This window comes from Telmatherina bonti (assembly GCF_933228915.1).
Source record: "Telmatherina bonti genome assembly, chromosome: 14".
NCBI lineage: Eukaryota > Metazoa > Chordata > Actinopteri > Atheriniformes > Telmatherinidae > Telmatherina > Telmatherina bonti.
Window position 1 is genome coordinate 15585454 of NC_136612.1, and position 13085 is coordinate 15598538.

The following is a 13085-nucleotide window of genomic DNA, read 5'->3' on the forward strand; positions in this document are numbered from 1 at the left end:
ACATGTCCTTACTGATTGTGTTCTGTTCATTTGAGTGCAGAGCTGGAGACATGCAGGTGTCTCCGTTAGCTGCGCGTCAATCTACTGCTAACAGTGATCATTGTTAGCTTCAGTTTGTGGCACGCAGAACTTCTTTTGTTTCAGCGCAGTCTCACTGGCTGTTCACCATCTGTACTTGCTTTTGTGCCAACTTAAGTGGACTTTCCATCCACTGTAGTCAGAAATTCAATGGAGAAAAAATGTTTTATTTATCCCAGAAGGGAGATTTTGTGTTGGGAAATATGATTATAATTTGGGAATTATCTTGTAAAATACATATATATGTATTAAATGATGATTCTGTTTTACACTCAGCAGTTCGTACGATAGTGTGAGGAGTCTTCATTTCAGTTAGATACGTGGAAAACTAAACATTCGCATTGATCGGATGAGAAACACGCCTGAAATGAAGGGTCAGAATGATTTTGTGCAGATTTTGAAATATTTAGGGACCAGCACTGATAGATAAAAAAAAATCAAACTTGTTGCATCATAATCAGTTCTGTTATTGACTTAAGTGTAGTGTGATCATACGTCTCTAAAGGACAGAGGGGATTTTTGGGTCTCTGGGGGCCCCAAGTAAAATTACACAGGGGCCCCTCCAACCAGCGTTGTACTTTCATTATGATATTGCACTTATAACAGAGACATGAACTTATGAGTACTGGTGATACATATCATTCTTGCTGATGAATTCTATCATTTAACTTTCTTAGTTTTACACTTAAGCTGAAATAAACAGCTTTAATTGAATAAAATGCAAGTTGGTTGTTTTCAGCTTCCAGGTGGTGATCAGGAGGACAAGCTGCTAGGAGCTACATTAGCTTCTGGATTATCTGCACCTCATTCCTCTGTCTTGGTCTCATCTTTACTCTCCCTGTTCCTTTCTCTTTCTTTAACCACTCCCAGATAAAAAAAAATAAAAAAAAATCCCATTTGTGTAAACCTGTTTGTTCTTGTTTGTTAACATAAGACACACCGCTACGAGCAACTGAGAGGTAGAGGAGGGGCCCCTTTATGGAGGTCTGTAGTGGTCTGTCACTGTCATTGCAGACTCCAGATAGTCAGTGCTGTCTTGTTTAAAAGGTGGTTGGACCCTTGGAAGCCATCTTCTGGTTCAGCGTTTGCCTGTTTTGCCGGTTGGCATGCAGTGTCTCTGCTAAAGGATTTCTTTGACCCTGATGTTAAAATGCTCCGGTCATCTGATTGGTGAGTATGAATGAAGTAACAAGAAGCTGAAATAAATGGAAAGTGAGGAAGCTTTGAAGCAGGGGTGTCCAGCTCTGCTCCTCAGGGACCACAGTCCTTCAGCAGCACCAGTTTATCTGACTACGCTTGTTTTGTTTTTTTTAAATCATTCATCCCAAACACCTGAATTACTCCAGATTAAAATAGTGATTTTTTTTTCTCCATATACTGCCAGCCAGACTCGGCCCATGCTGAGATCAGGAGGTAGGGGTGTCCCGCTTCTGGATCAAGACGCAGCTATTTATGACCATTTTATAAAACCTAAAGTAAAATTCTGCTGATGGTTCTCCTACCCCAATCAGATGTCTGTACAGTCCAGCTAAAACTTCATGTGCCTGAAACTGATCCTATTTCCCTGTTTGATTCTTTAACTGTCATCTAAATCTTTCAATCTGCGTCCAAAGTGAGATGAACCCAAATATAAAACCAATGCTAATTTAGTCTAAAATGTCTAACAGTAAAATAAAAGCAACATTTTTGTGCAAGTTTGGTCCAGAGAGGTTAGATGTTATGTAATCAGAAGTCTCTCAGCTCTAAGGGTCAAATCACCAGCACCAACCCAGTCGCTGTTAAAACAGCGATGTCACGCCTAAAGCACCCTTTTTGCATCATTATAATAGGTGCATGATGTCACGTGACAGCAGCCGGTCACCTGGACGTGTGCAGCAGCGGCCCAGGTAGATACAGGTACCTCCAAATGGCGTAATAATGAATGCCTGCTCCGACTGCGACGAAAAGATGCCAGATGGCGTGGGCGAACGGGACTAGGCCGTCGCTCTTAAAGAAGACCACGCCCACCACATAGAAGACGCCTCCAACAGCCAGTTCACACACACCTGAGCGCTCCACCTGCAATGCGCCAGAAGAGATTTCTGTGATCATCAGCAGGAACGTCAAGGGTTGTTTATGCCATACGCGGTTAGCAGTCATTTTTTGTCTGCTCGAGTCCTCCTTTTTAAATCTTTCTCAGCATCACAAACATGTATGACCAGCATTCTGAAGGCGTTTTGATGAAAAAATGGTAAATATGGCTGCAATCCGTAAAAAAATTGCTGAAATGGAAAGCAATGATTCAGAGAGAGGAAGTCAGTATGACGCGTCTGCATGTGGAAAGTCAGCAGTGATATCACAGAAACTGATTGTGTTCGGAGCTTAGACCGGTAGCCTCACAACAGAAGCATGTCTGTAACCATGGAAACGGCTCAGAAGTTGAAAGAAATAAAAAAGCACATCCTCACCATTGACAAAATGACCAAAGCAGGAACAGCTCCCATCCCAACATATCCCAGCAGCTCCACCAGCTTGTACCTGCAGGAGGAAAGCAGCAGCATGAAAGGATAAAAACCACCTTTTCTTCTTCTGTTTCACGGTTTCACACAGCCATCCAGCGTTTGAAGTAAACAGGCGGCGCTTTGGTTTCAAGTTAACTGTGTCAAACAGCGCACACAAAGAGGAGAAACTCAAAGAGAAACTTACCTCTCGTGGAAGAAAAAGACATACATTGATCCTAAACAAGCCATGACCCAGATGAGCCAGCGCATATGGCACGCCCACGGCCCCAGCTCCCTCAGCATCAGCCTGAGGACGCACATCACACATGTTCACTGTGACTGAGCTAACCCGATTTGCCATCTGTCAAAGTGCATGTCAAGTTTCATCTTTATTTATTACATCAGGTTCCTAAACAGCTGGGAAGGGATGTGAAATGTAAACAACAATAATTAGCTCATTTCATGGATATATTTTATTTCCAGTAGAACATAAAAAGCATATCTGATGCAGAAACTGAGACGTTTTACCATTTCATAGAAAATAGCCTATTTTTTAACTTGATGGAACACAGTGATGTTTCTGTCTGTAAACATCTGGGAAGTGAGATGAGCAGTTGTTGGAGGATTGATGTCCCGTTCGGGTCTGATGCAGGATTCTAGATGCTCTACAGTCCGAGACCTTTGTTGCCAGGTTTTCTTCTACGTGATGAACAGTCTGAACTGCAGGCCGGTCAGTTTAGCACCTGGACTATTGTCTTGCTGAAGTCTGCAAGGTCTTCCCTTAAAGAGACGTCTGGAAGGGAGCTGATGTTGCCCCGAAACCTTTATGCATTCACAGATGTGGGAACTGCCCACACCATTGGTACTAATGTTACCCCATAAATCACAGATGCAGGACCCTACAACTGCATACTGGTCCATCTCCACTTTAGTCTGCAGGACACGGCATCCATGTTTTCCAAAAAAGATTTCAAATTGTGATTCATCTGACAACAGGACAGTTTTCTCCATTTATCTCAGACCATTTTAACCCTTTGATGCATCGTGTCCACTACAGTGGACGCTATTTAAAGGCTGTTTTCTAGTTTAGTCTTAGAGTGAGGATGGTATATTTGCAATTTTGCTTCAGTGGACATCAGGAAAGTCACCCAACACACTGCCAATCACTGAAGAATAAACAATATAGTATAACATTTAATATATACACATACAGTTGTACTCATATGTATTCATCCCCTTTCATTAAAGAAAAGGCTGAATTTACAACAGTCACTCAAATAACTAGAGACTTAAAAAAGGAACAATAACTAAAAATGTGCAAAAATATAATTTAGTAATATAAGACACTGTTTTTTCAGTTAATTGAGTTGAAGAAAGAAATAAAAACAAACAAACAAACTGGTCCTGGACCAATTCAAGCACTTTTCTGTTGAACAGTGGGACAAAATACCTGTCAACAGGTGCAGAAGTCTGACTGAGAGGAACAGAAAACACCTGACTGGAGCGGAAACATTAAAGGATTATTCAACAAAATATTAGTTTATGAGTGATGTAATATGTAAAAAAATTATCTTGTTTGTTTGCTTTTTAAAAAAAATATTTTTATTGAATCCGAATTAGAAAATAATGTAATGATTTTCATAAAATTTTTAATTATTATTACTTTAGTCAATTTCAGCTTATTTTACAGGCAGCTGTTTTGTTCCTTCTTTAATGAAAGGGTGTGAATAAATATGAGCACAACTGTATATATAATTACTAAGTTTACCTCTGTAATAAACAGGGCAAGAAAATGACACCAGTCATTTTTTATAGAATATTTCTGTTGTATAAATATGACAATATATTATGGTATAAAGGTTTCAAAAGAATGTATAAATATCAATTAAATAAATGAAATGTAATATTATAATATTAAATATTATATTACATATTTAATATTAAAAACAAAGAAAAGTGTCTCTACAGTGTCTGTGTGTGAAAAAAAAAAAAAGTGGCATTGGTTTTCAGTAATTCATGCATCAGAGGGTTAAGTGAGCTTTGGTCCAGGGAGGACTACAGAGGTGTCATGTGTTGTTTTGTGTTTTCTATGTTCCTGATTCCTCTTTTATTTTGTAGTTTTCCTTGTTTAGTTCCCTCATGTCTGGTTTCCTGTTTTGCTTTCCTGTTCATTAGTTCACCTTTAGTTCATTCCCTTCACCTGTGTCTCGTTTTATTCCTGTGTATTTATGCCTCTTGGTTTCTGTTCCCCATTGCAGGTTCATGGGTTTCTGTCACGCCTCCTGCGTTGTCTTGGCTTTAGTTTTTTGGGGAAATAAACATCCTGACTCTGCATCTCTGGCTCCTGTCTCCACTTTTGGGTCCTCATCTTCACATCTTGACAAGCGGTTCTGAATATTGTTTACACACACCTTCTTCTTTAAATGACAGAGTTTCGGCGTACATTCTTGGATGTAACGGTGAACGGTGTTCATAGACTGTGATTTCTGGAAGCGTTTCTCAGCAAACGCAGTGATTTCCAGTAGAAAATGTTGTTTTTAATGCTGTTCTATCTGAGGGTCAGGAGATCACAAGCATCTAGTTTTGACCTTCAACGTTGTACTGTGTGCACAGAGATTCCTTCATGATCCCTGAACCTTTTTATATACACTGTAGGTGGTGGGATGTTCAAAGTTTTTATGATTATAATTCATGATTTCATATTTCCACAAATTTTAGATTCAGTTCTTCAGACTGTTACTCAGCTGTTGCCATTTTATCTAACTAGTTGTTAAATGCTCCTACAGGTGTTGTTGATTTATCTGAATTACTTTTCCAACCTTTTCTTGGCCTCTTACTCCTATGGGATGTGTTGCTGACATCATATTAAAAATAAGCTAACATTTTCCATGAAATGGTCAAATAACTTCTTTTCAACATCTGTCACATTGTTTATAGTCAACTGGGAATAAAATACAGGTTTATGAGCCATTTAATTCTTGTTCTATTTATATTTCAGAAAGCATCCAAACTTTTTAGAAAAAGGTATAGAACACTTACCAGGGAGAGTAGGAGGCAGCGATGAAGAAGTAGATAGCCATTCTGTCACACATGTGGAAATGCTGCTCCACCTTCCTACACACCAAGAGGAAGCAATCAGAGCTCATAAATTATGTTTATGCATTTATTACAATAATAAACTTGTAGTTATGAAGATTTGATGGGAAAAGAAGGGAGGTGGGAGGGCATGTTCAACACATTTTTAATATGAAGCACTTTGAGTTGCATTTCATGCACGATAAAGAGGTCTAGCAATGCAGTTTTATTTTATTTTATTTTATTTCATTTCATTTCATTTCATTTTATCTTGAAAGTTTGAAAAATATAATAAATGACTATGATATTTAATGGCCTTTGGAGTAATAAGTTTGAAGCTATTTTATTTTATTTTATTTTATTTTTTTTTTTTTTTTTTTTTTTTTTCCTGAAGAAAAACATGTACTTTTACAACTTGTAATTCCTGGTTTATCCATGGCAGGAACTGTGCTGCCATCATAATTTTGTTTTTGAATTTTTTGAGGTGGGTGATTTGATCTGTATTAATACCAATAAGGTGGACTTGATCCAATACAATAATCATTGTCCTGAACACACAGAAAATTGTCAATTACATCAAACAAGTGTTGAAATACCATCTTTAAATATGTAAACACTGATTAAATAAATATGAAGACATACAATATTTTACTTTTATTTTAAGTGATGCTTTTTTTTATTTTTACTTTTTATCATTCTTATGTATTTCTACCTTTTCTATTAAAATATTTCTGAAATAATTGTTTGTAATTTCAACGTATTAATCATTGTTATAGTCTATTTATTCTGCAGAGAGTGGAAGTGGGTTGGATGATTCACGGCCGTCTATTGAAGTGGCTAATTTACAAATATGCCATCCACACCAAGACATATACTAGAAAACAGCCTCTAGAGACATGTCCACTGTACTGGACATGATGTATGAAAGTACTAAGTGACCTTTTTTAACTCTGCACTTGATCAATAATTTAGCTGAAAGTTGTAAATCTGATCCACTTTGTCAAAGTGGCTGTAACCTGATGAAACGCCGCCCCCCACCACGGTTCTACTCTGGTATTTTTTCCATATGTATAGTCACATGGGAAGGAACGTACACCTTCTGTCCATTCTGTGGATCTGTGTATCAGGACAAAATACAAAAAAATCTGAATCCTTACAGTTCTTAAAACTAAATAAATTCAATAAAAGATTAGCAGCTATAAGTAACATAACTCACTATGTCTCTATTTATTTTACTAAATCCAAAGCAGGGTGTGAAAAACAAATCCAGTCTTACTAATGAGTAAGTCCTGTTAATCAAATGCATTAATTATTTGATCATCATCAGAAAAAAAGCAAAGGTTTTAACACATTGCTGGAAGCAAAGTGCATTGTGGGTTCAGCACACACCACTGTGTGTACACAACCAAAGCATAAGTGTGTGTGTGGGACAAACGGGAGCTCTGGAGGAGAGAAATGGCTCGCAGTTGGACGTGGAAGAATTCTGTATAGAAATATGATCAACCCAAGGCCACCAGGATCAGATGCAGCTCTCGGTGTTATGCGATAGAACACAAGTTGTGTTTATAGATGAAAGAGTTTTCTACTCCATTGTGTGTTTCATCTTCTCCTTCAGTAACATCTCATGCAGCTCTGCTTCTGGCAGCGAGTCGAAAAGGTTCGATTCGTTTCAGTAGTGCACAAACTCAGTCTAGCGGACTATCCTGGTGTAAATACACTCTGTTGATGATAAACTCTTCTGTATATAAAAGTATCATAGACGTGAGTCTGTCTGTCTGACGGCTCAAGCTTGACTGAAACTGAATCCTGTAACAGCATGATGATACCAAACACAACAGCAAATCTACAACAGGATTATTGAAAACATGTTCAAATGATTCATTGAACTATCACAAGACAAGACTAAATGAAGCAAAAATTAGCGCACACACACACACACACACACATAAACACATATACACACAGACAGACAAACCGGAGATGGCTGATTTTCCAGGCAGCGGTGTGGAATAGTGTTGAGGTGACAAACAAGCCGGTAAGACCACTCCCGTAAAGCCAGGCAGCGACCTGATGCCATTTGTCCACAGAGAGGAAGTAGAGCACAGATCCACCCATCAAGCTGGGAAGGATCCACAACTACAAAAATCAGAAAGTAACAAATTAATTTTCTAATTTCCTCCCTGTACATGTTTTACTCTGTAAGACATCATTAACAAAGCACATTCTACATATCCCTTATCCTCATTGTCTCTCACACCTCATATTATAATCCTTGTTCACTTTTCTTTACCAGAAATTAGTCTGGAAATGTTTATTTCCAGTTTCTAAAAGGCACTATGAAGACATACAAATGCTTATTAACATTACAGAATAATGAAATATGAGATATAATGACAACAGTACAGCAGTTTGGCTCATTAGTTGTATCAAATCCACCCAATCTTAGATAAATGGTTGTGAGGGGGCAAAGCTGAGCTGAAATTTCTTTTTAACTGGTGAAAGTCTAATTTTATGTTTCACAAAACATGAACTCTAATCTGGTTTCCAAGATGACCAGTCATATGCTGCTCAGTCACATGTCATATATGTGTAGTGCATGCCAACGACTGGGTTGGTTAGCATTAACTTAAAACAGCTAGTTTAGTGCATAAACTCATATAGCAAAGAAAAGAAAAGAACTATAAGAAAAAATTAATCACACACACAAAAAAAAACAGTAGCTACCAACTTTAGCTTTAATCAGTTTAGCTTAGTTTAGCAGAGGCACTGTACTGGACTATTTCATTGTCAGATAGTGGTCTTAAGCATCTTGTTTTCCAATCAACATTTGCAAATTGGTGGAAAATATTTCCACATACTGTTTAACTCTGTAGCTCCACAGACTACTGGGGATTTTGTGGCATTTAGGCAGAAACTAGCTACCCGTGTCCCTGAATTTTCAACCCCTATGCTAAGCTAAGCTAAGATAAGCTAAGCTAAGCTAATCATGACCTTCGTCAGCATTTCTTACCACATAAAAGCATAATGTCAATATTTTCAACAAGGAATTATGAATACAAGTTTATCGTACAAAATATCAAATGAACATTTTTAAGTTTGTTTTGTCATCCAACAAAATGAGATTATGTGGACTTTAGAGGGCAGTGAAGTAAAAGTTGAAGTATGGGCAAATCATGATTAAAGCTACAAACTGAAAACTCTACCTCATCTGAGGCTTACAGTCCTCATGTGGATGATTTTGCTTTTTATTTTCTCTGTTCTGTCTGTCCATTTGATTTATTCTGTGTGGCTACGCCATGCAGGGATTACAGCAGATTAGGAGAAACTACAGACTGACTCAGATTATGGTCCACTGCCTCTACCACACAGCCAAAAATCCCCCTCATTCTGCTTCATTTTTCACAATCTTCCACAAACTTTCTCTGCAGGGACAGCGAACAGTAAATAGGAAATTCTATGCACACAAAAAGCAGACTGTGTTTTTCCTCTGCCTGTGTGTTTTAATCTTACCCCATGTGTGGCACAGTTTGCAGCATGTTCATAATCAGTGGGTTGGTATCGCTTGCTGGCTGGCACCCTGCAGTTCATGTACCTGAGAGAGGCAAGACAGATGGGGGAAATAATGTGACTGGATAATAAAAGTACTTCTGGAGGCCAAACAAGCCCATGCATTATTACTTAATAAGTTAACTGCTAGCTGAACCCATGAAAGCCCGTGGTATTTTTGTTATATGGTCATTCCTGGAGGATTTACAGTTCTCTAATCCACATCACGTTGTCTGAATTTTAGTTTGCAACACCATTACTGGGGCACCGCCACATGTTGCTATGGACACCAGTGATGTTACTATGTATACGAACACAACAGGACACGACTGGCCATTAATCAGTAACTAGATTTGCAATACTTGTCATGGTACTTGAGTGTGTGTTAGTTCGTGCATGTCTGTGCTGTGTATCCTCTTTAATCAGCAGTTAATCCCCCAGTCCTGGTTTACAGGGGAAAACACATCTGGAGATGTTATGAAACCACGTTTTATACACCAAGATGAACACACTCATACACACTTTTTTGAGCGTGACTCCTCATGAGAGGCCACAGGTGTGTTTGTGTTGGTCAGCTGTGTTATTTGATTACACATTTAGGTCATGTCCTCATCATCACGTGTACATAACTCCTACTACTGTTTATTGTAATGGTTCAGTGCATTAAAATAGTCAGGAAGCGGTGAAGCAGAAGAATAAGCAGGTAATATGACAACTCCATCTACTACAAACTTGACAAACATGAATAATAACATTAGTAATAATTTTTACTTTATAAATTACCCCTACTCCAACCATTTTACCTCAAGTCTGTTAATTATGTTAAAAGGAATTTAATAATATATAACAAAAAAAAGGAATGTAAAAAAAAAAAAAGATAAAATCTTTTCCATTAGCACCAAAACTGTCTTGTCATCCCTCTTGTTGTGTCAACTTGAAGCCTGTTTTGTATTTAAGATGTCTGTCATTCATCTTCTGAAGCTTATTTTTAACCAGTTCTTCTGGTTTTAACCACTGAACTCACCTTATTGTGCTTTGCTGGTGTTGTCATAGGTCAGTTTCCTCCAACTTATTCTCAAGCTAGTTATTTTTTACTTTCCTCCCTCTCAACAATAAAGCCAAAAGGGTTTGCTGTAGCTTCTCATTCAGCTTTTCTAGTCAATTTTGTGTTTGCTCTGAGTGAACTACTGAAAAACTCCACGATGGAGCCTCATCATCCTTTCTGAGGAAGCATCACCCGACTCCAGACAGACAGTGGTTCAGTTACTAAACTTGTACAAATGCACTGGGAGAAAACTGCTTCTATTTTTAGGTCTGGGTGAAGAGGCCAACCAAACAACCACCAAATGTTCAAAACTGACAACCACAACGTAATGTTCAGATAAGTGGTTCCCAACTTATTTTCCCTAAGAACCCCTTTCATCCAAAAAGCTGTTGACTCCCCGCATCTGCCCCGTGTTAAAACTTTGCTGGGTGCTATGCTTTTAATCAGCAAGTTTCTCACCATAAGTTATACATTGGATTGCTTTTTTTCCTTTGAGGAAACCAGAGTTAATGATCAATATATAGCCAATATAAGAACCAATCACCCGCTTTGTGGCATTTTGTCTCATTTAGTGCAAAGTTTTGGGGGGAGGGGGCTCCCAAAACACTGGTTACATGTTAATTAATACACCTCAACTCACTCGTTCCTGCGTGAACATGACATAATTTAAATCTCACTAGCTCTGAACAGTCTAAACAGCAACATTTATAACAACATTATTGTTGATATGAATGTTGCTATTGTTTTTATTATTTATATTATTGGTATTATTACTGCATTGCTCCATCATTGTAACTGCTTATTGTATTCATATAGATTATGACATATAAAGGATAATATTATTATTATTTTTATACAGGTATTACTAATATACTGGGTTGCTACTGTTGTATTGCTATGCATTACTATTGTTGTTATTGATATTGTATTGCTCATCACTGGAGTGGGATTTCATATAAGCTTATGCTTCTACCCACTCCTTTTGAATATTTTGTCATCTTTTATTTCTTTTTTTTTTCTTCTTGTTTTTGTTTTTAGATTTCATTATTTTCAAATAAACTTTTTCAATCAATCAAACAGTCAAAACCTTAAAGACCCCGGTCGAGATCCAGGATGCCAGGTTTGGAGGATGTTGTTATTTAGGAGAATGTTAAAACAGCCTAATAAACAGGAACATTCTGCAGTGGTTATCCAAAGGTTCTCGCATTGAAAGAGAACTTTAGGGGAACCTACAGTAAGTTCAATTTGTAAGCATGTGATGTCATGTAAAACATTTGCAAATTTAAGGGAAAAAGGAGTCTAAAGAAAGTTCCAGAAGAATCATTAACCTTTAACTTCAGTTTCACCTCGACAACCCTCTGACAAGGTTGTTTGTGTATTGTGCATGTGGGTTGTTTTGTTATGGGTTAAACTAGCAGATGGAGGCATCAGGGTTCTTTAATGAGCCAAATCCCTGTTTGGGTTCACGTAGACGTCCACATTTTTACGACAAAACTTATACATGTTTTTGCTTCATATAATATGTAAACATGGACCACTTAAGTAATTTTAGCTTTTAATAGACATCCCATCACTTTATTCCACTGTAAGTGAAAAGCGGCCTGACTCTGACACAAAAATCAATAAATACACTAAAAGCTTTCATCGTCAGGCTTCTGTCATGCGCTGTAACTTTTCAGTCCGCAGAAAAAAGTGAATGCAATAACATCAGATTTTTGAGTAGCTGCCATCTCTTCTTTCTTTGTCCTGCTTCTCTTCAGGCTGTGCCAAGCACAAAACAAGAGCACAAGGGTGTTTTTTTTTATTTTATTTTTTCGGAGCACTGTCGCAGTATTGTGACTCTACGTGGTACTCTGAGGTTCTCTAATCAGTTATGACAGAACTCTGTGCGTGCGTGTGTGTAATCATCTGAAAAGGGAAAGGGATGGGGATTCACAGGCCGATCAGTGAGGATGGTTTTGTTATCATGTGTGCACTATTTTCCTCTCTGTGCCTCTTGTTTAGATTTGCTCTCCCTCTTTTCCACACAGATCTGCATCTCATGTTGGATCCATGTGTGTGTGTGTACAGCAAGCACCCAGATTTCACCTCAAAAGCAAGCGTTAAGTTATGAAAGCTCATTATAGCACATACCACGCATTAATAGGATCAGCTACATTGAAAGATCAGAGCGCCTGGTGTGCACCATAGGAATCTCTGTGTGTGTGTGTGTTTATATACTGTCCCTGTAACTCCAAGGCTGTTCGTTTTACAGCAAAGATCAAGTTAATCTCCTCTGGGACTCCAGCTCTGGTTCTCATGATAATAATCAGCTCTCATACACACACACCACACTCACACAGAGTTTCCTGAAGCAGATCTGACCATGATACTCTGTAAACTGGTGCCACAGGCTCGGTGCCACTGAACTGTGGCACAAGAAAAAGGCTGGTTGGAAAGTAGATGAAGTAACTTCAGGTTTCTATTCTAACACATAAAAAAAAGAACGATTAAACTATGTCACAAACAGTTCTCCAGGCTTGTTGCGTTTTTCTCTCATGCACGCACGCGCTAACTAATCCATACCATCCCTCTGACTGTGTCTGTGCCAGCGAGTCAGTGCGCATGGATGCACAGCATCTGTCACACATGGAGAAAGGGAGATGGATACATGCGCTCGCACTTTCACTTTGAGAAACACAGTTACCTTCCAAATTTTGTCTTCTTGAAGTCCATGTCGTGCTCAGGCTTTGTGGGCACGCGCTGCGTCCTCATCTACCGAACCGACGAGCGTCGCCTCCTCCTACGGATCCCCCATTCCGGATGTCCCACCGCCGCATCCAGCACTGGCAGCGTCCCGCAGACGCGGTAAAACTACAGAA

The 13085-nt window shown here is 38.5% G+C and overlaps 1 protein-coding gene across 1 annotated transcript; it reads right to left on the reverse strand.

Moving 5' to 3' along the window:
• Positions 1 to 1935: 1935 nt before the first annotated feature.
• Positions 1936 to 12939, reverse strand: mmd2a (monocyte to macrophage differentiation-associated 2a; the record flags this gene model as incomplete). The annotated part of the gene is made up of 7 exons (XM_079253314.1): positions 1936 to 2136; positions 2526 to 2595; positions 2764 to 2865; positions 5598 to 5672; positions 7609 to 7769; positions 9144 to 9225; positions 12911 to 12939. 7 exons carry the CDS (start codon positions 12937 to 12939, stop codon positions 1936 to 1938), a joined length of 720 nt encoding a protein of 239 aa, XP_079109440.1.
• Positions 12940 to 13085: the final 146 nt, after the last annotated feature.